This window comes from Quercus robur, chromosome 9 (assembly GCF_932294415.1).
Source record: "Quercus robur chromosome 9, dhQueRobu3.1, whole genome shotgun sequence".
Classification (NCBI taxonomy): Eukaryota; Viridiplantae; Streptophyta; class Magnoliopsida; order Fagales; family Fagaceae; genus Quercus; species Quercus robur.
The window spans coordinates 10,628,350-10,651,719 of NC_065542.1; the positions used below are offsets into that span (position 1 = coordinate 10,628,350).

The window sequence follows — 23,370 nt, forward strand, 5'->3', positions numbered from 1 at the left end:
TTCCCATAGGTTTGAGTCCGAGGACTATGGAAGACCTTGGCTCTGTCTAGTACTTAGATTCTTCTTGAAGTAGCTAGTTTCTCCATAGGTTTGAGTCCGAGTACCATGCAAGACCTTGGTTATGTCTAGTACTTAGAGTCTTCTTGATGTAGCTAGTTTCCCCATAGGTTTGAGTAGGCCTATACACGGTGCAGTGCGGCCGGTTAATGGAGGGTTTTTAGCACCACATCTATAGGGTGCGGTTTCCTCTCATGCTTGACCGCACCTCATCAATGAAGGGTTGGCATCGGTCTACCCAAGGTGTGGTGCACCATACCAATTCGGATGGTTAGTTCGGTTAATTCCTCTATTTTCTTAGAAATCAAACACACCGCAGTTAACAACCCAAACCCCATCATAATCATTAAAATATTCAAATATTCCATAAAAAGAAAAGGAAACAAAGGAAAAAACACAAATACAAACAAATTCACAATCTTTCTCTCAAAAATATTCAATTTCAAATCACAAAAAAAGACCCATTTAAAAAATAAATAAATAAACTAAACCGAATCCATAAAAGACAAATCAAAGCTATTGAAAATAAAATACGTAAACAAACCTCAATGAAAGCATTGTAAGGAGGAGCATAAAATTCAAAATCTTTTATAAAACTTCATGAGAATAGCAAAAAGGAGAGTGGAAAAGTGGAACTCCAAGAATTGTAGCTTCAAGGGGCATACTACGGTGGCAGCAAACAGCAAGCAGCAGCCGAGGCGGAGAGAAAAAGAAAGGCGAGCAGGAGAAGTTTATGGGAGAGGGAGAGGCTGGGCGACTGAAGAGAAAGTGAGAGCTGGGTATGTAATAATTTTAGTGTTTAAATTAAAACGCTATAGTTTTGATTTTGATTTTTTATTTTTTTAAGCTGATACCAAAACGACGTAGTTTTGGAACTGATATTAAAATTAATGCCAGGCTCAAAACTTGTCGTTTTGGTATCAAATTAAAATTATATAAAAAAGGCACTAACATTCTTAACCCAACATCTCCAACTCTTACTTTCTCTAGCGCCGTACTCCCTTCTTCCTTGCCTCTCTCAAACCAACTCTCTGGCATTCTTTTTTTTTTTTTTGGGAACAACTCTCTTGCATTCTTTCTACTGAAACACAATAGATCACACATATGTTAAATTATGGCATATATATATATATATATATATATATATATATATACTCAGTGCGGTGCGGTTTGTCGTCGGAGTGTAAAATAGCTGCCGATCGCCGCACTGGTCGTCGTCGGTATGCCTGAATCTCCTCCGACCACCGCGCTAGACACCTTCGGTGGAGCTTTGTAGCGGTCGGGTCGGTTCGGTACCGGTCAGACCCTGAACAGGCCTAGGTTTGAGTCCGAGGACCATGCAAGACCTTGGTTCTGTTTAGTACTTAGATTCTTCTTAAAGTAGCTAGTTTCCCCAAAAGTTTGAGTCCGAGGACTATGCAAGACCTTGGTTCTGTCTAGTACTTAGATTCTTCTTGAAGTAGCTAGTTTCCCCATAGGTTTGAGTCCGAGGACCATGCAAGACCTTGGTTCTGTCTGGTACTTAGATTCTTCTTGAAGTAGCTAGTTTCCTCATAGGTTTGAGTCTAAGGACCATGCAAGATGTTGGTTCTGTCTAGCACTTAGATTCTTCTTGAAGTAGCTAGTTTCCCCATAGGTTTGAGTCTGAGGACGATACAAGACCTTGGTTCTGTCTAGTACTTGGTCATTTAGAAAGTCGTCAGTGCGCGTCAATTTCCCCAAAGCCGGTGGTCCGAGGACTCTACATAGCTAAGGTTTTGTTTAATCGCTTCAAAAGATTCTGGTTTAGCCTTCAGCTTCTTTCTCCGAAGGAAATTCAGTGAACCAAACTACTAGGCCTATGAGAGTTAGCCCCTTGACAAGTGCGCGGGGCACACATCTGAAGTCAAAAGCCTCTAGAACTGCACTCCGTTTAGCAATCCTTCTTGCGTAATCAACGCTTCGAAGTGTAGACCTAAGTGGAAGCTGAGTAACGACAATGACTGTGTGTTCTTGGAAATAATGGGGGGTGGCTTTTGCGTAGCTTGCACCACCACCAAAGTGGTCCTCTCGAGGGGCTCTTGCTAATAGGAACTTGACCGTGATTAACCGTTGCATTCGCCAACGCACAAGCTCTTCCCACAAACGGCGCCAATTGTAGGGTCACGTTTTTTAGCCCTTGCCCAAGATGTATGGGACCTTAGGCCAGTGAGCTCGGTACAATGAATTTGTAGAGAGTGGGCTAAAGAGCTAGGTTTTAGTGTATGGACAATGGTTAACACGGTGTTCTTCACGATCAAGCTGAGATGGACTGAGTTTTTCAGAAAGGATTGGTCTTCGGCACGAATTGAGGAGATTTTTCTGGTGCCTCTGGTCTGTTGGGGAGGGGGGGGGGGTCTCAGCCCCCCTTCTCTGTCTCCCTCCATTCCCTTTTTATAGTAGTTTCCTTCCTCCTGGATGGGGTTCCTAGGATAGGTACTTGTCCCATCAGCCCTTCCTTCCAGTTGGTTGGAGTGGTTGTAAAGGCAGAAACGTATGGCTCTGTCAGGCACAAAGCACTGAACGCAATAATGGCAGCCTTTCTCTCAGATATTTCCCTTTTCTTCGTTGTCCTTTTTTGCTTTAGTACTTGTCCTGTTCCGTTGAATGATCTGGGTGTCATTGCCAGTAGCAGGTTGCCTCCTTTCTCCTCGGCTACATCCATGCCGAGGAGGGTTCTTCCCATGGCCGAGGATGGGTTTTTCCTTGCACTGGGCCCTTGGCCCAATGTGGACATTTACATGGACCTCCTGGTCCTTCCCCCCCCCCCCCCCCCCCCCACACACACACACACACACACACACACAAACAAATATAATTTACAAGATAATTATACATGACTTAATGAAAGAAAATATTTATCTTGAATTATATAAAAATGAGATGAAATTTTTCTATATTTGAGAAAATAATATATAGAATTCATTTTTTTTGGTCCCTAAAATAAATTATGTTAAAGACATGTTTTAAGTATAAACTATGCATATATGTGTTTTTTTTTTTTTTTTAAAAGAAAAGTATATGCATATTATTTTGTGTATTTGATCAATTTAACTTGGTCTCCCTTTGAAAAAAAATTCCTGACTTTGCCACCAAATTCAAGCCAATAATCAAAAGCCTGCATCATCCTTTGCTAATAAGAAGGCTGTCTATACCTGCATCAAGTGAACAGCCAAGAGAATAAATCCAAATGCTCAAGTAGCCAGGGCTTTTCTGGAATTAATCAACTTACCATTCACTGTTTCACCTAACGTGGATTATTCCAAGTGCTAACACCGGCTCTTCCATCCTAAAAATACATTCAATCTTTAACGCCCTTTTTGTTTCCATTTTCATCATGTATGTTTCAAGAATTAATTGATTAAAGCAATTTGATACCCAATCAGTTGAAGGATTGATTGAAATTCGAGCAACATGCAGCAAAATAAAACCTCCTTTTGTGCCAAAGTATGACTTATATTTTGTTGTAAGCAGGATTATATTGTAGAGGGCGAATAAAGTTAGTGGTATGTTACCAATCGTTGGTATATAAGTCAAAAGCCTTGTATCTTAGTGATACAACCCATCTTCTTAATGAGGAGAATCATAGTTTAAATTCCCCTCCCCCATTATTATGATTATAAAAAATAAAAAATAAAAAAGTTATGGGGTGTTCTTAAATTTTAAATATTATTTAATTCTTTGTAATGACCCTAGAAAGAGTGCTAGCCATATTTACTATATACATTAAAAAGAACATTCGAAATTGAGGTTTCTTGTAGTTGTCATACCCAAACCGGATTGGGCAGTCTGACTCGATTAACCGAAAACCAGCCCAAAGGCTGATTTTTTTTTTTTGGTTGTTGTTGTTGTTGTTGCGGTTCTGCCCATATGATGTTTGTTGAAATTAGTTAGCACTATGATTTGAACTTGGGTTCTCTAGGTTGATATATGCATGTACAGCATGTCAACCATTAAGCTGGTAAAATATAGAAAATTTTTATATATAAACACAATTTATGAAGTAAATTTAATAAAAATGTATAAACACAATTTATGAATTAAATTTAATAAAAAACTAAATGGCACATCATGGTTGGATCTTAGTTGAACCCCAAGCTAAGGTCAAAGAGGTTGAACCTCTCTCTTTTTCGGTTCTTTGAACAGTTCAGGTTCCAGAACCATGGTAGTTATTAATAAAATCCAGATCAATCCAGTATGTGCGTAATGTAAGATTTATCATACACGCACGACACAAACTTAATCATTATCCAATCAAATCTGGGGCGTCACATTCGTAATTGTCAAAATAGCAGAAAAGGAAGAGTCAACACAGTGTTATATATATATATATATATATATATATATATATATATTTATATATATATGGTGTGGCCACCAATATAAGCCAACACACACTAGGTGGTGTCTCATGTTTCCGCTGCATGCAGTAGCAGAAACCTCACAATACATGGGTAAGATCATTTTCCAACAACTTGGCTATGTGCTGATGATCAAGTTCAAATACGTAATACACCATTGGGAACTTGGGAGGCTATGTACGTATGATGTGCACGGTAAAACTTAACAAATGCTTCATAACAGAATTTTGCAAAATAATTTTTTTGTAATAATTATTTAAATTGATACTATTTGAAAATGTATTTTTTTCTAATTTTTTTTTTTTGAAAATACAACTTTAAATATTATAATTATGTTTTCAAAATTCAATTAATTTCAGTTAAATTAGGGTATTAACTATTAAGTACTACAACAATGTTTTTAAAGCACGATTTTAAAGAAAATACTACATACTTAAATATGTTATTTTACAAATTTTGGAATTCCGTTACATTTGCCTTCATAATTTCTTTCTTACCGCCACATGTGCAATTTGTTAGTAATTTAACTAAGAGTTTATAATAGTTAAAAGAAAAAAAAATTTTCTAAAAAATAATAATTAAAAAAAAAAAAAAAAAACTTAATAACTGTCAAATAATTTATCAGGATAAGCATATGTGTGCTGACGCCAAATATTGTTGGTGTATGGAATAAGTTTTGTAGGCCCCACTTCTTTTTGATTTATATATATATTTATTGAAGTTTATCAAAAAAAAAGTACCGCATAAAGTGGCATTTGTTGTGCCACTTTATGTGGCACTAGAAGGATTGTGGTGCATTGATCTATATATTGATGTTGACATTGTTCCGCGAACTGGCGCTTCATCTTTCCTCAGCTGGAAACTCTACTTTTTACTTTATTAATGTTTAAGATGCTTTGAAGAGTGAAGACCACAGAAAGAATTTTTTTTTGTGTTTGTCGACAGCTGTATGTGGAAGTTTTGTAGTATGTACTAGTGGAAATATTCCTCTCTCTCTCTATATCTCTACCTACCTCAATGGCAAGAGGAATATTGACGTTCACTACTGTAGGACTCACTGTCCTTATTGCTCTTGTATTAGTCCATCCAACTTGCGTGCTTCTGCTATGGTTGATCGTCACTGTACCGCTTCTTCTTGTGGGAATATCCACAACATAAGCTTTCCTTTTCGATTGAAGACCGACCCACAAAACTGCGGGTACCCATAGTATGAACTTTCGTGTGAGAACAATCGTACGGTGAGGTACTTACGTGGAGGAAAATACTACGTACAGGTAATCAATTACAGTAACTACACAATCCGGATCGTGGAATCGAGTATACTGAAGGACAATTACTTCTTCTCCACCCCGAGTTTTTCTTTATATCGATATTATTCGATATACCACTTATTGGTGGAAGAAGACGGAGTCGGAGACGAATTTACAACAGACAACAGCTATCACGGAGTGTGGTTTTGATGAGCTGTGAAAAACCAGTGAATTCTCCATTCTATTTGGACACTGCTACTTGCAATTATAATGACAACTCTTCTTCTATATCTGATTCCAAGAGGTATAGATATGTTAAAGTTGGTAGAACCAACGTATCCGAAGTGGAGGAGTCGTGCAAAGTAGAGAAGATGTTTCGGACATCGTGTCCAAGAAGTGATGATTCAAATATTTCCTGTAAAGACGTCCACAATGAATTAGTATATGGCTTTGAGCTTTCGTGGCTTGATAATATTTGTGCAGATTATTGCCCAAAATACGGCTATTGTTACCTCAATGACACGAACCATGTTCAATGCAAGGACGACAGTATTGGTGGGTAAATAAAGCGAGAAAGGCCATAACACTTTCCATTTACATGTTGACCATTATTTTCCTTTTGCATGTTTCTTGCATTTTTTTCACTGTCACTATTCACTAACCATTCATGTATTGTTTCTATTTAACTTCCATAAGACCAAAATTCTTGGTGCATACACCATCCATAATTCCTTACCAATGTAATAGACATGCTAGCTAGGATATTTTTATTGAAGTCTCAGTATAATGGCTAGATTTGATTTTAAGTTCTCCAAAAGCTGATGTTAATTCTTTTATTTGTCAAAGCAGGATTGCTTGACCGTATCCTACATAAACTCCAAGGTGAGGTTTCTATCTTAAAAACTTGTTTGAAGGGTCAGATAGAATGGACAATAAAATAGAACTGTATGAGTAATTGTGCCTGATGTGATGATGACACAAGTAGAGGAATAACCATGTACTTGGGCAATTGGTTGATCTCGAACTATTATGCTTGAGGAAATGAAAAGTAAAAATTATCGAATTTCTTAAGAAGATAGCTTCTTGGTTCGTACGCCATCAATTCTAGTGTGTAGTTGACATGTTGGGAATATTTATTGTAGTTTCCGTATAATGACCAAATTTAATTTTGTAGTTCTCAACGCTGATGTTGTTCTTTTATTTGTCAAAAATGCAGAATGGAGCTATAGCTATGAAAAATATAATGCAGACTGGTGGTATTACTTAGTCCAAAATAGAGGATGGTTGTATGACGGACCAGATTCAGGAGTAGGAGGTGAGGTTTCTATCTCAAAAAAATTGTTTGAAGGAATAGTAATTGATATAGAATGGACAAGGAAATAGAATTGCATGAGTAATTGCATTATTGATGACGTTAGAAATATATGGTTAAATGATTAAATTTATTATATTTCAGTAGCTCAACTTTTTAGAAGATTTGGTAATTTAATATGTTATCAGAGCAAGAGGCCTGATAATCAAATTTCCTCTCCAAGCTCTTTCACCATTTTCATCGATCCTTCACAGAAAAACTCAGTCACATACCAATAACTCCAATCCAAAGGAACCCAATTGCAAACCACTTTTTTGGTGTTACATTGTTTCTTTTCTCCCCTGTACTTCCTCAATTTCAGATCAGCCCATTTAGAAGTCAAATCCTTATTATTTCTTTCAAACACAACTCATTCAGATCAAACACACAAACACTATCAAATCAAGCCCATTCAAACCAAAAAAAAAATTCAAACAACCCAAATCAATGGTCATGAGAGAGATCGTAATTGGAGAGAGAGAAGGAGATCAGACTTCAAAATCATGAGAGAGAACAAGATCAGAGCTTTCTGTGACGTACCCGAGTAAAGAGAGAAGCCGATTGGAGTGGGTCATGGTCGATCAAACTCAACTCGTCTTTCTCCGTTACTCAAGCTTGTTGCAAAGCCGTTGTTGATGGCGGTTACAGTTTCAGCATCTGGTACTTAAGACACAAAGCCATGGTGTTGAGAGAGAGAGAGAGAGAGAGAGAGAGAGAGAGAGAGAGAGAGAGAGAGAGAGAGAGAGAGAGAGAGAGAGAGTCGGGGAGAGAGCCAGACATGAATAAGAAAACAATTTGTAGTTTGTTGATTAACGGTTTGGACCGAAATTTTGACTAACGGCTAGTCTGGTGCAGATTCTAATCAAGCTCCTCAGGGTCCCCCCCCCCCCAAAATTGAAAATATTTTTATACTACATAAAAATATTTAATATTTTAAAAATTAGCCCCCAAAAATAGGACTTGGCCCCCCCCCAAATATTTGTGTTAGTTCAATCATTTTCTTAAGAATAACTGTCTAATTCGTCAGAGTAGTTATAGAGAATGTATTGTTTCTCAAATTCATTTTTGTTGTAAAATGTATTCTCGTATTTCTTAAAGTTTTGGGTCATTCATGTCTAAACACTTCATTAGTTCAATTGAAAAATTTTTTACTCGCAATTGTAGACAATTTGGTAACTTATATTGAAAATGAAAATTTTAAGGATTTCACTATGAAAAATACTAAATTATGTGTGTGTATAGATGTACGTGTTTGTGTAGGTGTATGAAAGTTTGTATAGACAACAAATTAGTAACACAAATCGACCCTCCCAAACAAAAATTTCTAGTTCCGCCCCTCTCTCAATGAAAGTGACGTCCCAATTTTAAAGAATATATATATATATATATATATATATATATATATATATATATATATATATATATATATTATCAAAGATTGGATTTGGTAAAAATGAACTTGATTTTTTTTTTTTTAAATGAAATGATAGTAGATCTTATTTATTTTTATTTTTATTTTTAATATATTGCTAAGCATACGTTTTCACATTATGTAAACATATACCAAATTTAAGAGCAATAGTAGATAATAACTAAAACATGATGTTCATAAATTAAATATAACCCACAAGATTGAAACTAAAACATTCCATGATATTCGGAAATTAGAATACAACTCACAAGTTTGAAACTAAAACAAAATAAAAGATAATCAACAAGACAATCAAACACCAACATCATCATCATCAAGATCAATAGCTTCACTTTGAACTTCACTTTCACTAGTAGAACACTAGTGCTAGCATTCCCAATAACCATGGCCTCCAACTCTGGCTCATCAAGTGTAAGGAATGTACTCTCAAGAATTCTAGCTCCTCCATGTATGTCGCTCTCATTCTAAGAGTCTCCTGTAATATCCTACATCTTTGTTGATGTATTTATGTACTCCTCATTGCGCCTTGACAAGAGTCGAAGATTAGAATGCACATATACCAAATCCTCAGCACGTGCAGGAGCCATTTTGTTTCTTTTTAAGGAATGAATGAATGAATTTGTATGTGCTCCAATTGCTCTTAACACATGAAGATGAACAAGGTTGTCCAAGAAGTTTAAGGGCAAGGGTTTGAAGAGTTGGAAATGCGGAGTCATGGTATTGCCACCAAACCAAAGGGAGTAAGGCCCACCTATCTGTCAAGGCATCTGGTGAAGGAAACCTCCCTCCTAAAAATGCAGCAAACTCAAACTTCACCACCTTTAAGTCATTCTCATCTTCAAAGTATCGATCCAAACACTTGCTCCTTTCCATAGAAATTTCATAATCCCAATGTGGAGAGATGCGTTTTGGATTCTCCGAAAGCCATTCAATGGAGTAATATCTAGTTAAAGATTAAAAAACAAATATAGATGAAAAATGTATTTTACTAGAAGGGGGAACTAAGGAAAATAGAAAATAAATATACTTACTTAGGATTTAAGGAAAAAGCCAAGCAATGTAGTGGTGTGCAATTTTTAGTTCATTGATCAATGAGTATATCATACACCACACTCCAAAATGAGCTATACTGATCATCTTCCAAGCCTTTGTGTCGATATATTGTTGCATTTACCTTCTCTATCATTGAATCCCACATCTCATACACAAGATGAAGACAAGGCTTATCTGTGTCGACTACTCATAGCATATCATAAATAGGTGCTATGAATTCAAGGATATAATCAACTTTATCCCACCAAAGATCACTTAGAATCATATCTTTCACCTTCAAAGCTTTTCCAACATCATCATTCCTATAAGAAGCTCATTGCTCACTAATAGCCATGGCTTGTAGGCATCTTTTTATCAACTTCAACCTTTTCAGCATTATAACAATCGAAGCAAATCTCGTATCAGCAACTTGGAGCAGTTTTAATGGAAAAAATTCATTAAACATTACCAACCTCATTGAATGGTTCATGATAAAAACACATATGAAGGATGCATCATCAACAATACGTGTAATCCAACTACATTCCTCATATGTAACTTCATTCTTTTCAATGTTTTTTGCTACACAAATATTCTTCAAAACTAGATTGGGAGTGTGGACAACATATGGTGTCCAAAATATTTTAGGATACTCACCTTCAATAAGAGCTCCAGCAGACTTCATCACATTAGCATTATCAGTGATGACTTGGACAACTTTTTCATGTCCAATCTCTTTTATAGCATCCTTCAACACCCCAGTAATATAATGTTTGTCTTTGAACTCACCTGACCCATCAATTGCCTTTATAAACACTGGACCCCCATCTAATACAGCCATAATATTAATAAGAGGCCTCTTTTGTGGATCTGACCATCCATCAGAAACTATATTTACACCATTTTCAAGCCAAAAGTCCTTAGTTGGTTTCAAAAGTCTTTCAACCTGAGCTCTTTCTTTTTGCAAAAGTGTTGTTCTCAAGGCATTGTATCCAGGAGGAACATAACCTAGGATGCTATGGGTAGCAGCATATGTATAGGAATTACGATAATATGGGTTCCTTGCAAAGTTAAATGGAAGCCCACCGATGTAAAACATTCTAGCAATTCTACTATCCAATTTATGTCTTGCATTATTCTAGAATGCTTTCTCCAAAGGAGAATTCCCACTCCCATTCACCTTCCTCCTCTTACCATCAACTAGATTTGTACTATCACTTCCTTCCTGTCACCGAAATGGGGAAATAGGTATAGGTCCATGGCCTGGGAGAGGTGGGGGTAAGGGAATTTGACTTCTCTATTCTCTCTCTAACTTATCATTCTCAACTTGATCATGCATTCATTGCATTTCCAGCCTATGGCTTGGTGTCACATTAGGGCATGCTTTAATACCTTTATTAGGAATTTTTAATAAATGAGCCTTAACCCTAGAATAGGATCCCAAATAAACTACACCATAATAGTTGCACTTAAAGTATGTGTTTCCACCTGATTTAACATTAGCACCAGGTGGTTTTTCTACTTTACTCACATACTGCCAAAGAGGACATTCAGCATTTGGCACTTCTTGATTAGATGAAGGTGAAGTTTCTGTGCTAGTAACTTCATCCATTGCAAATTCAATAGATTCAATTTAACTTACAAATAATAACTATTAAGTATTAACTAAATAAATTAATAATAAATCAGACCCAAGTTCACAGATTCACAAATCACAATGAGTAATAAGTAATAAATATTAATTAAATAAAACTAAGATTGAAAACTAAGATTCACAAATCACAGATTCACAAATTACAAATCACAAATCAAACTAAGATTGAAAGCTTTATATCAATACCTGAGTTGAGAATGCGTGAGAGAGAGCTGAAGTTTGAATGAACTGAAGTGACTGAGTGGCTGAGTGTCTCACAGCCATAGGGGAGACGGAGAGCAGAGACAGAGGCAGAGAGGCGAAAGCACACAGAGAGTGAGAAAAGAGTGACGGAGTGAGAGACAGCTGAACTTTGGTGTTTGGATGAAGTGAGCTGAAGTAGGGTTTGTTATTAAGTTCAAACGATGCGTTTTGCACCTTCTTTTTTTTCTTTTTTTTTGAATTTCGACTTGAATCGGCCTTTTCGACGATTTCGCCTAATACAACCAATACGGCCCGATTCAGTGTGAATCAACCCAAGTCCGAGCCGCGTCGGCGCGAGTCAGCTAAAAAAAAAAAAAAACACGTGGCAAGACACGGTCGGACGCGTGGGTAGCAATGTCCCTTTCGTGTTGCCACGTCGCACCACATCGAACGCAGGTGCGGCTCCTCTGGCGCCGAGTCTGTGCTTCCTAGCCTAGTATCCTCCAAAATCCAATCCACTTCTAATGAGCAAACTCAATATGAATTTAAAAGATCTACCAACTCAGCAAAATTGCATTCCAATGAGCAAACTCCATATGAATTTAAAAGATCTACTAACTCAGCAAAATTGCATTCCACAATAATATTTGAGTAGCTTAGACTCTAGTAGAAGAATAGACTAACTCGAACCACTGAAGCCGCTGTACATGTCCCTAAAGCATGGAGTTCCTTTCTAACACGTTCACATGTTACTGCCACAACTTCACCTTTTGAATTCCTAATAAGCAGACCCAGCCCAGTAGTTGAGGATGATTTGGATCAAGAAATTGCAATGTTTAGTTTAATTAAAGGAAGATTCCATTAGAGGAGATGACCATCTAGTAACCAAAGGTCCAACAGGTGCAGTGTTCTTATTATTGATCTCCATGAATTCCAGCGTGTATGTCGCTACTCTAGACCATAAACCAGCATGGCTAAGCTCCTTTACTCCTAAAATTAATTTGTCACGGCAGTTCCATATCATCCATAATGCCACACAAAAGATTTCAAAGTTAGGAGTTTGAAGTTTATGAATAGCTATGTCTATGACTTCCACGAACTGAATATGCAGAGGTAACTTAAAAGAATTCCAAAAAGGTGCTTGAAGCCAAATGACTTGAGCAAAAGAGCATTCCCATTGGAGGTGAGTGCATGATTCTACCGCATCAGAACATAACACGCAAGAGAATGAGTTCGAAATCTTCCTATCAAAAATTTTTATGCCACAAAAGTGCTAATCCACCACCCAAGCCAATGCGTGGAACTTCCTAACCTTATGTCATATCTAGCTTTTCCTTCAACTTAGCAAAACCTTGCTTGTCAAGTTTAGTTTCACAGAGAAATAAAACTTGGGGAGCTTCTTCTATTGATAGATAACGAAGTTCAACTACCGCTTCTAAAATCCCAAGCCCATGGCAGTTAAGGCTGAGAATTTTCATGGATTGAATTGGGGTTGAGTACCAATCCCAATGGTGGGAGCAAATGATTGAAAACTGTCCTTTTCAATCGATTGCTTTTGCTGTTTATGACTGATATCAAGGTCTGTGATAGGATCAAATGCTCCAACAAGCCGCTTTGCAGTTACTAGCATAGAGGTGGATGAATCCTTAGAATTCGAATTTGCCTTGTTCCTTATAATCCGCTTCCAACTACGTAAGGATGCAATCTGATGGTTTTTAGACCCCTTAAAACAGTTGATTTAACCTAGGTAATTAACCAAGTTGTTACTTAGTCCAATTAAACAAGTCTAGGTTATCACAATAACAAAGATCAAATCAAGCAAAGTAGCGGAAAATAAATAACACAAGATATGATCACCCAGGAAACCAAACCGATAAAAACCTATGGAGGATTTGACCTAGCTATCCTCAAGGTAAACTTGAATCCACTGTCTTGAAAGAATCGAAGTTCATACAATAAGACTTACAAGCCCCCACGCTCGACTTCTTATTGCTACCAACCAGTAGAACTTACTGACACGACCATGTGCAAGCTCCGAATCCACGAACTCCTTCTTTCTTGGATTCACCACCAGATACAAGCACACTCGCTTATGTTTTCTTTAAACTTCAATGGCAGCAACTGAGTTGATCATCAAGGTGTAGATAAATATTCTCCTTGAAAAACCTAAGTTTGTGTAAAGGAAAGCTCCTCTAGATCTTACAAGAGATTTACACAAACCGCAATATAAGCAACACCAAAACGTGGCTAGGGTTTGCCTTTTATACATAGGACAAATAAGAAACCCTAAAAACGTTTTAAAACACCTAGGGTTGAGTTGGAAAAATCTGCAGAAAATCATTCTGCCCGAGCTTCGATCGATCGAGCTAGGCCGAAAGGCACAATGCTTTCCTGCTTTAACTCGATTCCAACTTTACATAAAAACACAACTTTGAGCTAGACTAAAACACTTCTAAACACATTGTTTTAATCATGGTTTGCCAACAATACAAATTAGATTTCTAAATACATAAAATCCTAAGTCTTTAGAACCTAACACAATCTTCAGTTCAGGATTCTTGGTAGTTACATCAGATAAGGACTCCATCTCTGTATCCTCATAAATATTGGGCAGTTTCTCAAAAGGAATTTCAAAATTCCTAGCTTCTGTCCCAGAACCCGAAAAACTGTGTTGTGAAGATTTAGTGGTTGAGGAAGACTCAAATATCTCTGCAACATGATTTTTGGCCTTATCACAATTTTCGGACTCAAGATAAATATACGAATTACCCACCAACTTCAAGTTTGTATCCGAATTGGGAGCAACCAAATCTGATTGGATAGGACAGTTATCCTTATCAGAGTTTGATTTGGATGAAACCTCTATATTCTTAGCTGCTTTATCTGTTTGAAATTTCAAAAATCCCATGGAAATAGGATCCAATTCTTTTTCCCCCGCTAGAGCTGATTTGTCTCCTTCTAGCATCGTACCAAATGGTACCGATTTTCCCGGTTTAACCACCATGGCTGCCATAGACGCCTCCACCTGAAGATGGCAACATTGAGAAAAATCATCATCATCCTTCGCAAATGACTGAATATCGTCTTCATCTTCATCACGTATATCTGAATAAGAATTCCTTGAATCCTTTTTCCTATTTCCCTTTGGGGCCAGAGAGCGAAGCCATGGCCCAAATTGAAAACCATCATCATCTGAAGAAAAGCAGCCTGTTTTCAATTGAGGACACTCCCTATTTTTATGACCAAGAACACCACATCTATAACAAAATATAGGAAGCCTTTCATATTTAAAGACAACCCAGCTAGCCTCAAGATCATCAATCTAAATCATCTTACCACACATAAAAGGCTTTGTAATATCAATATTGACTCTGATTCGAAGGAAAGGACCCTAGGCAAGTCCACTTTTAGGTGCATCCACCATAATGAGCTCCCCCACTTTATTGCCAATCCGGGTTCCGACAGCCTTGTTCATACATTTTATAGGGATATTGAAAATACGAATCCAAAAGAGAGAATGGCTGAATGTGACGTTGGCCGGGTTGGAATCACCATGGAAACGCTTCATTAGAATCAATTTCTTATCAAAGGACCAAGGGCTTTTATCAATCACAGACGTCAAGTGCTCTTCTGAACCGAAAATAGCAATAAAGAGATTTTGTCCAACATCTTTGATGGTTACACCCTGATTAGAGCGCCAAAGATTGCCACAAGTAGCTTTAAACGCTTCTTTATTGAAATCTTTATTGGTCTGCAACTTAAACAAAATACTATACTGTGCCTGCTGTTTGGAACCTGCAACTTCAGAAGCTTCCACCGTCGTAACTCCTTTTTCCTCTTCTGAAAGTTTGAAATGTTTCTAAAGTTCTTCCATCTATTCCTCCATGAGGAATAAACTGACAAAGAAAATAAGAGATAATAAAGAAAAGAACTAAAACTTCTACGATAATCTGAATGCACAGATTGGAGAAGTTGTATCTCACAATGGGCAGTGAGTTTTTGTCTTCTACAGTCCACGACTACAAGGAGCCAAGAGAGAGAAGTTTTTGAGAGATTCCTACCTCACTTTAAACATGCCAAAGGAGGATTTGAAATTGAAAACTTGATTAATTTATCAAAAGGATTACAAGCTTTATATACTAGCTGATATAAGGAAATAACAGAATAAACCATAATGCTAAGCAGCTAACTAATCCTCTAACTAACTCTTACAAGTGCTAAGTGTGTGTCCACTAACAATTTATCTACAACTAATCTAAGCTACAAGTTTTTTAGTAACAATTATAAGAAACTACAGTCGTTTATCCCCTTCTACTATTTTGCAGTGCTTTTCTTCTTCTTCTTTTACTTTGTAGTTCATCTTGTCCCCTGTTTCTGTTTCTTTGGCTGAACACTTCTTCTTCTTGCCACCACTTTGATATATATATATATATATATATATATATATAAAGTTGGAAAATGCTATAAGTACTACAAATTTTACTTACAACTCATAAATGAGTATTTGAATTATTTCTTTACAGTTGATGACACATTGACACAAAAGTTGTAGTACTTGTAATACTACTCAATAAAGTCAACTAGTTTTTTATTTATATTTACCGTTAAGCATGGCCCAATGAGAGTTGTTAATACAATTTTATTAGGCCTTAGAATTTTCAAGTTATTCATGTCACTTATTTCACTAATTAGCGATTCATCTTTCGTTAACAAAAAGTAATTTTATGTTTATAATGAATTTCTTGCAGATTTTTGGGTCAATTGGGTCTTAACAATACAGAACATCGGTGATAACCTGATCTCTTCTTCAATTTTTTTTAGCATGTGATTCATTAACATTGTTCTTAAAAATAGATTTTTTTTTTTTTTTAATGGATGTGCTTAAAAATAGTTACACATGCAAACAAGACATAGATATTAGTTGCATTAATATGGAAATAACATATATTGTGCTTTCCTTTCGGCACTCCCTAAACTAAAAAATGGTCCCAAACATGAGAAAACTATAAGCCAAAAGTACCTATAATTTTTTTTTTTTTTTTAACAATTCAATCTAAAGAATTCTCACCAACATTAAGAAATTTTCATAACAATTTCATTAAAGATACTCTTAAAATAAGTCATGCCTCTATGAATAATTACAAGTACCACTTGCCACAAAAGAATGGAAGTCTACATAATAATTACATGTCAATGACTTGTCCTCACATGAATAAAAGTCATCACTAATATTAAATGCAAAAGAATAAGTTAAGTCTTCTTTCTAAGAATGAGTTAACCTTTACTAAAACAATGCCATTTGGCTTTGCTCACCATCTTGCTGCTCGTGCTCCGCATTTCAATTTCATTATCCTAACCATCTCCTCTGCTCCACCGGGATCCTGCCCTTTTTTTTTAAAATCATTTTATTCTTTTTTGTACTTTCTTAAAATTGAGGAATTATAACATTTATTTTTTATTTTTTACGTGGATTTTAGCTATTTTTAATGCCAATTAATATTTTATTTTATTTTATTAATCATGTCATCTTTTAAGCATGATAGTTGTGTAAACATTTGACTACACAAGTAGTTTCCATCACTGAGATTAAAAACCAAATTCAAAAAATTCAAAACGTAAGGATCAAAAAGAAAACAACCCAAAATATAAAAAAAAAAAAAAAAGTTATTTTTGTGAAAATTTTTTAAAAAAATTGACAGTAATGCTACAAAAATTTGTTTTCTAATAGTTGTTTATGGGAGAAAATTGGTCTTTGCCCCTTTTGCGCAAAAAATCCAACATTTTGCCCAATTTCCTAAACTAATTAGGGAAATGCCCCTGTTTTGAAACTTGATTTTATCAAAATCGAGTTTCAACGTCACTATAGGGTTCCTTAAAACACTACTATAGGTATGGGGCGATCAAACTTAAAAATAATAAAAATAATTTAAAAAAAAAAAAAAAAAAACTTGCATGGAATTCGAGTTCATGGAGCTCAAGTTCCAAAACACCAATATAGGGCTCCAATTTTTTTTTTTTTTTTTTTTTAAATTTTCAGTTTGTTATAACTCGATTGTCCAAAAATCGAGTTTCAAAATAGAGACATTTCCCTAATTAGTTTGGGAAATGGGGCAAAATGCTGGATTTTTTTTAAAAAAAAAGTGCAAAAACCCATTTTCTCCGTTGTTTATGTGATGTTCCTGCACAATATTCGTACACCTTGTAGCAAAAATAGTCATGGGGACTCCTTGTGTGGTGGCCGTTTTGATATGTAAGTGGCGTAAGAGGCATTTATCAATGTATGATAATGTTGAAGAATTTATACAAAGCCAAATTAACCTCATGCCAATTAGGTACTCATACTCAGAAATTAGGAAGATGTCTAGAGGTTTTGAGGACAAATTGGGTGAAGGAGGCTATGTCTCTGTATATAAAGGAAAGCTTCAAAGTGGTCTTCTTGTAGCTGTAAAGATGTTGGGAAGTTCCAAAGCTAATGGGCAAGACTTTATCAATGAAGTTGCAACAATTGGAAGGATTCACCATGGGAATGCGGTGCAACTTATTGGCTACTGTGCTGAGGGACTAAAGCATGCCCTTATATATGAATTCATGCCTAATGGTTCTCTTGACAAATACATTTTTTCTAGAGAAGGAAATATCACCTTAAGTATTGAGAAAACATACGATATTTCTCTTGGAGTGGCTCATGGAATTGAATATTTGCATCGAGGATGTGACATGCAAATTTTGCATTTTGATATCAAGCCTCATAACATTCTTCTTGATGAGAACTTCACCCCAAAAGTTTCTGATTTTGGACTTGCAAAACTTTATCCAATAGATGATAGTATAGTGTCTTTGACTTCTACAAGGGGAACACTAGGATATATAGCTCCAGAGTTGTTCTATAAAAATATTGGAGGGATTTCCTATAAAGCTAATGTTTATAGTTTTGGCATGTTATTGTTGGAAATGGCATGCAAAAGAAAGAACCTTAATCAATTTGTAGACCATTCAAGCCAAAATTACTTCCCAACTTGGGTTTATAGCCAATTTAGCGAAGGAAATGACATAGAAATGGAAGATGCCATGGAGGAGGAGAAGAAAACTACTAAGAAGATGATCATAGTCGCATTATGGTGTATACAGATGAAGCCTAGTGATTGTCCTTCAATGAAAAAAGTTGTAGAAATGCTTGAAGGAGAAGTTGAATGCTTACAAATGCCTTCCAAACCTTTCCTATCATCATCACCAAGGAGACCAACAAGGGATGTAAGAGACAACTTAAATTCAACTAGTTCATCATTTCAATCAGGTGAATCAAGTCAATTGACTAAAATTTAAATGCAAACTATTTGATGTTTCAAACTATTGATTTTAACTGGGAAAGCAAATGTCTCCACTAAATGATTGCATTTTGCAATTTACAAAGATGCTTCATATTCCTGTGTAACAAATAATTGTTCCCTTGATTTATTATAGCTCTCTTTACATAGAATTATACGACTTGTAGTCTTTCTCATTTCTTAATAAACGTTTATTTGCCTGGTTGATAGAGTTTGATGAGTTTCTATATAATGGAAAGGAGAGGAAACATATAGAGAAAGATTGAGAGAAAAATCTGTGATTCTCATTATCTTGCTTAATGAATAACTGAGAGCAAAGAAAGCTTCATATAGTATACAAGTGAGCGCTAATGGGTCTGATTAATAAAAGAAAAATTAAGTCCACATTATCCTCCACACTATGTGATAGTTTTTAGACCCCTTAAAACACAACTAAATTAACCTAGTAAATTTGCTAAGTGATTACTTAGTCCAAGTTTCAGATCTAGGATAACACAATCATATAATCATATCGTGCAAAGCAGCGGAAATATAAATAACACAATGATATGATGACCTAGGAAACCATACCAGTAAAAACTTGGGGAGGATTTAACTTAGCAATCCTCAAGGTAAACCTGAATCCACTATGAAAGAATCGAAATTTTACAATAGCGACTTAGACCACTAACATCCTATTGCTACCCACCAGTAGAAACTTACTGACACGACCACGTGCAAGCTCCGAGACCATAGACTCCTTCTTTCTTGGATTCTCCAGCAACTACAAGCATACCCGCTTGTGTTGCTTTTAGCTCTTTAATGTAGCAACTGAAACGATCACCAAGTTCTTGACATAGTCTTGAATCTTGGAAACCTTAAGTATGTGTGAAGGCAACTACTTCTTGATCTCACAAAAGATTCACACACACAGCATAATGGAGCAACAAAGTGCTTAGAGAGTTTTTGGGTACAAAACCCTAGACCTACCAAAGACGCACACTCTTTTCTCTCTAAAAAACTTAAAAAAAATGTTTTAGGGTTTCCCTTATATATAGGAGTGTTTTACTTGAACCCTAATACGTTTAAGTAGAGTTTAGGCTGAACTGGAATTCTGCAGAAAAATAAATCTGCACTTGGTTCGATCGATCGAATCTGATTTTCGATCAATCGAGCCTTGCAGATTTAGTCCAATAAATTCTACAATCACTCGATTCCAATTTTACAAATAAACATACTTTGTAAGCCTAAACCTAGACTCAATGTTTTGATCATGGTTTGCCAACATAATGCAAATTGAAGTTCTAATACATTAGTTCCTAAAATCTTAAAACCTAACACTATGCGTTGAGACTGAAACTGTGTAATTAACTAGAAACAGACTTATAGTGGGTTCCAGTTAACTCAATTGGTAAAGTCTCTGATGGTTGTATAAGAAATCTGGGGTTCAATCCCCGCCTATGCCAAAAATTGATTGGTGTCTTGGTCTAATAATAAAAAGTTATTATCAGGAGCGGACGCCGTAAATTGAAAGTCTCTGAAAAAAAAAAAAAAAAAAAAAAAAAAAAAAAAAAAAAAAAAAAAAACTGGAAATAGACTTAGGCCCAGCTCTTCACGTGTAAGGATTATAAGTTCACATTTTAAGTCACAGACCAAAACCGTGTCGTTCAATTAATTCAAGTGACACCATTTTGGCTTTGATAAAAAACGTCACCGTATGGATATTTGGTAAACTCTGCACACTGGTGTCATTAGTTGATTGGTGCATCTGGTCTGTAGAGGAGATAGTTATATGGTAACTTGTAAGTTGTAACATAATTAATCAATTCAATGAATATTACGTTCTCCCTCATGTTTTGCTTGTGTTCTTGAGCAAAGCTATGTTGATGTCTTTGATAAGCTATGTTGATGTTGTAACATTGTTTTATTATATTTATTATAAGTGTCAGTAAAAGCTACAAAATTCAAACCTTAAATCATCTTGTAGTTACCTATGACAACAATGTCAATGAATTTTGTTCCAAGAATTGAAACGGTTTGATCACAGGCAATGCTAACTTTCGCAAGAAATGAAAGACAATAAAAGGAAACTTGAGTGTTTTTCTAATTCATTTTATTTATTTATTTTCTTTAGAAAATATTTATATGATTTTTCTTTTTTGACGTGGATTTTTTTATTTTTTTGATTTAGATACTGATGTGATTTTTTAATTGCAATTAATTATTTTTATTAGCTATTTGTGTGTCAAGGGAGATGACAAATACTAAAATGAAAATAGTTTCCAAACTTAAGGATGAAAATGATTGAAAAAAAAAAAAAATATATATATATATATATATATATAATCATTATATTTAATGTATTGGGTTGAAGAAATAGAAAATGAAGAGACTCATTTCCTTCATGGCCCACCATATTATTTCCTTCTAAATTAGGAGGAAAGAGAGAGAGAGGGAAGAAAAAGTTCTTATGGTCAGATTAATTAATAAAATATTTTATATATATATATATATAAATATATATTTCTTTTCTTTTTTTTTCATTTTTGTGCAAACCAAACAAGTGAAAGGAAAAATATTATCATTTCTCTTTCTCTTCCTCTCTCCTCTCCTCCCTTTTATTTCCCTTCTCTCTCCCCTGTTTTTGCCAAACACTAGTGTAAGGACGCGATTTGCAACGAACCTTAACAGTGTTGGATTCGCACGTAAAAATGCCCATACAATATGATTTGTAGAGTATGGGTGTAAAGAACTAGGTTAACTGTGTTCTCTTAAAAAGATTCACTCTCACGTATATTAAAGGTCTAAAGATGGTACAACGATCGTTTTCTTTAGTGATCAATACAATTCTTTCTCTGTACTTTTGCTCTCTTCCTTTTTGTCTGTGTTTTTCTCTCTTTTCTTTTTCTGTTCCGATCCCCCTCTTGGCATGTTCTTCTTTCAGTTTATATACCACCCTTTGCCTTCCATCCTCACCGCACACGTGTAGGTTGGGTTCGGAGGATTTCTTTCTGTCCCATCCAGCACCTCCTAGAACTTCCTATGGGCAACTGTAAGGCTGTCTCTTTACTGTTTAGGTATCACCTCCACATTAATGCGACCAGAGAGTTGGTTGAGAAGTCATTAATGCGGAGGCAGCTGTGGTTACAGATATTTTGTTTATCTTTTCCCTTTTACCCTTGGTCTGTGATCCTATCTGTATTGGTGACATGATTCTGAGGCCCGGCTACCACAAGGCCACGCCCTGTTCGTCCTCGGACGCATAGTGCCGAGGAGTATGGCGTCCTCGGTCGAATACGACACCTCACCCTCGTGATTTTGATTACCACCCCCTTCAGTAATTACCTTATGATGGGTCTTGGCCTCCTCGGACGGATACGCATCCTCGGATGCTCCCCACAACTTGCATTTGGCTTTTGCTTATTTGCTAAAAGTTTTTTACTTTTTGTCTCAATTTTTTTTTTTTTTTTTTTTTTTTTTTTTTTTTTTTTGCAAATATAAGTTTTATTAGAAATCATCATTTTTTTTTTTTTGGTCAAACATTTAATATAAAAGTTACCAAATTATCTTTCGACAAACAGAAGAAAGAACGCGAATGCATTTGCAGACCATTCAAGCCAAATTTACTCTCCAACTTAGGTCAATGACCAATTTAGTGAAAGAAATGACATAGAAATGGAAGATGCCACTGAAGAGGAGTAGAAAATTGCTATGAACATGATCGTTGTTGCATTATGGTGTACACAAATAAAGTCTAGTGATTGTCCTTCAATGAAAAAAGTTGTAGAAATGCTTGAGGGAGAAATTAAACGCTTAAAAATGCCTACCAAGACTTTCCTAACTTCATCAAAGAGATCGATAGGGAATGTAGGAGACAACGTCAATCCAACTTGTTCATCGATTCATTTAGGTGAATCAAGTCATTCAACTCAATTTTAAATGCAAACCAGGTGATATGTGGTTGATTTACATGGGAAAGCTAACATTTTCGCTGAATTGGAGCAATTTTAGTCTTCTTAATTTGATAGTGAAACGATGCTTCATATCTCTGTGTAACAAATAATTACTCGTTCCTTTGATTTATGATAGCTCTCTTTACGTAGGTCAATTTCTTTCTTTGACATATATTAGAAAAATGGTAAATTGTACCATCATTTCCCGAAAAAAAAAAAAAAAATATATATATATATATATATTATTGAGAAGTTACATTTAAAGAGAGATTGTAGTGAAATTTATTACAGAATTAATACAAATGAGTTTCAATACCTGTGGATGAAACAATATTGTTGCACTCAACTTCTGTTGTTCATCTGAGTTTTTTAATTTGCTAGAACTAGAACTAGAAATAGGCTCATTCATAGGAAGAGTGTGTAACTATTTTCCAGGTCAGTGGTCTACAGAACTCCTCCGATATCAACTGGGCCTTATAGCCCATTATAGATGATGTAAAGCTCATGCTTAAAAGTTTTTTTCAGTTTTGATTTTCTTTTATTACATCAGAATGTAAACTTTCATTGCTCACAATCTTGTCATGGGCTACTTCTATAAGTCCAATGGGCTGATTTTGTAAGGTTGATGGCTCTTAGGACCCAAAAAAAAAAAAAAAATAGTGATTAGGCCATCAGGCACCCTTTCTTCTTGAATTATTTTATTTAATAATAATAACATATATATGAAATAATAAATAAATAAACGACAATCACTTGGTGCATTAATTTGAGCAAC

At 35.6% G+C, this 23,370-nt stretch overlaps 2 protein-coding genes across 6 annotated transcripts in view; one reads left to right on the forward strand and one right to left on the reverse strand.

Moving 5' to 3' along the window:
• The window catches only part of LOC126698107 (rust resistance kinase Lr10-like), a 144,189-nt gene extending 125,526 nt beyond the window's left edge, over window positions 1-18,663 (forward strand). For all 5 annotated transcript variants that reach the window (XM_050395123.1, XM_050395126.1, XM_050395124.1 and 2 more), the window contains one exon: window positions 18,552-18,663. In XM_050395123.1, coding sequence (XP_050251080.1) covers window positions 18,552-18,661 — 110 coding nt within the window. In that variant the 3' untranslated portion in view covers window positions 18,662-18,663. The remainder of the gene's footprint in view (window positions 1-18,551) is intronic.
• LOC126698098 (rust resistance kinase Lr10-like) overlaps window positions 1-23,370 on the reverse strand; it is a 94,161-nt gene that overhangs the window by 37,013 nt on the left and 33,778 nt on the right. The gene's annotated exons all lie outside the window — the stretch shown is intronic.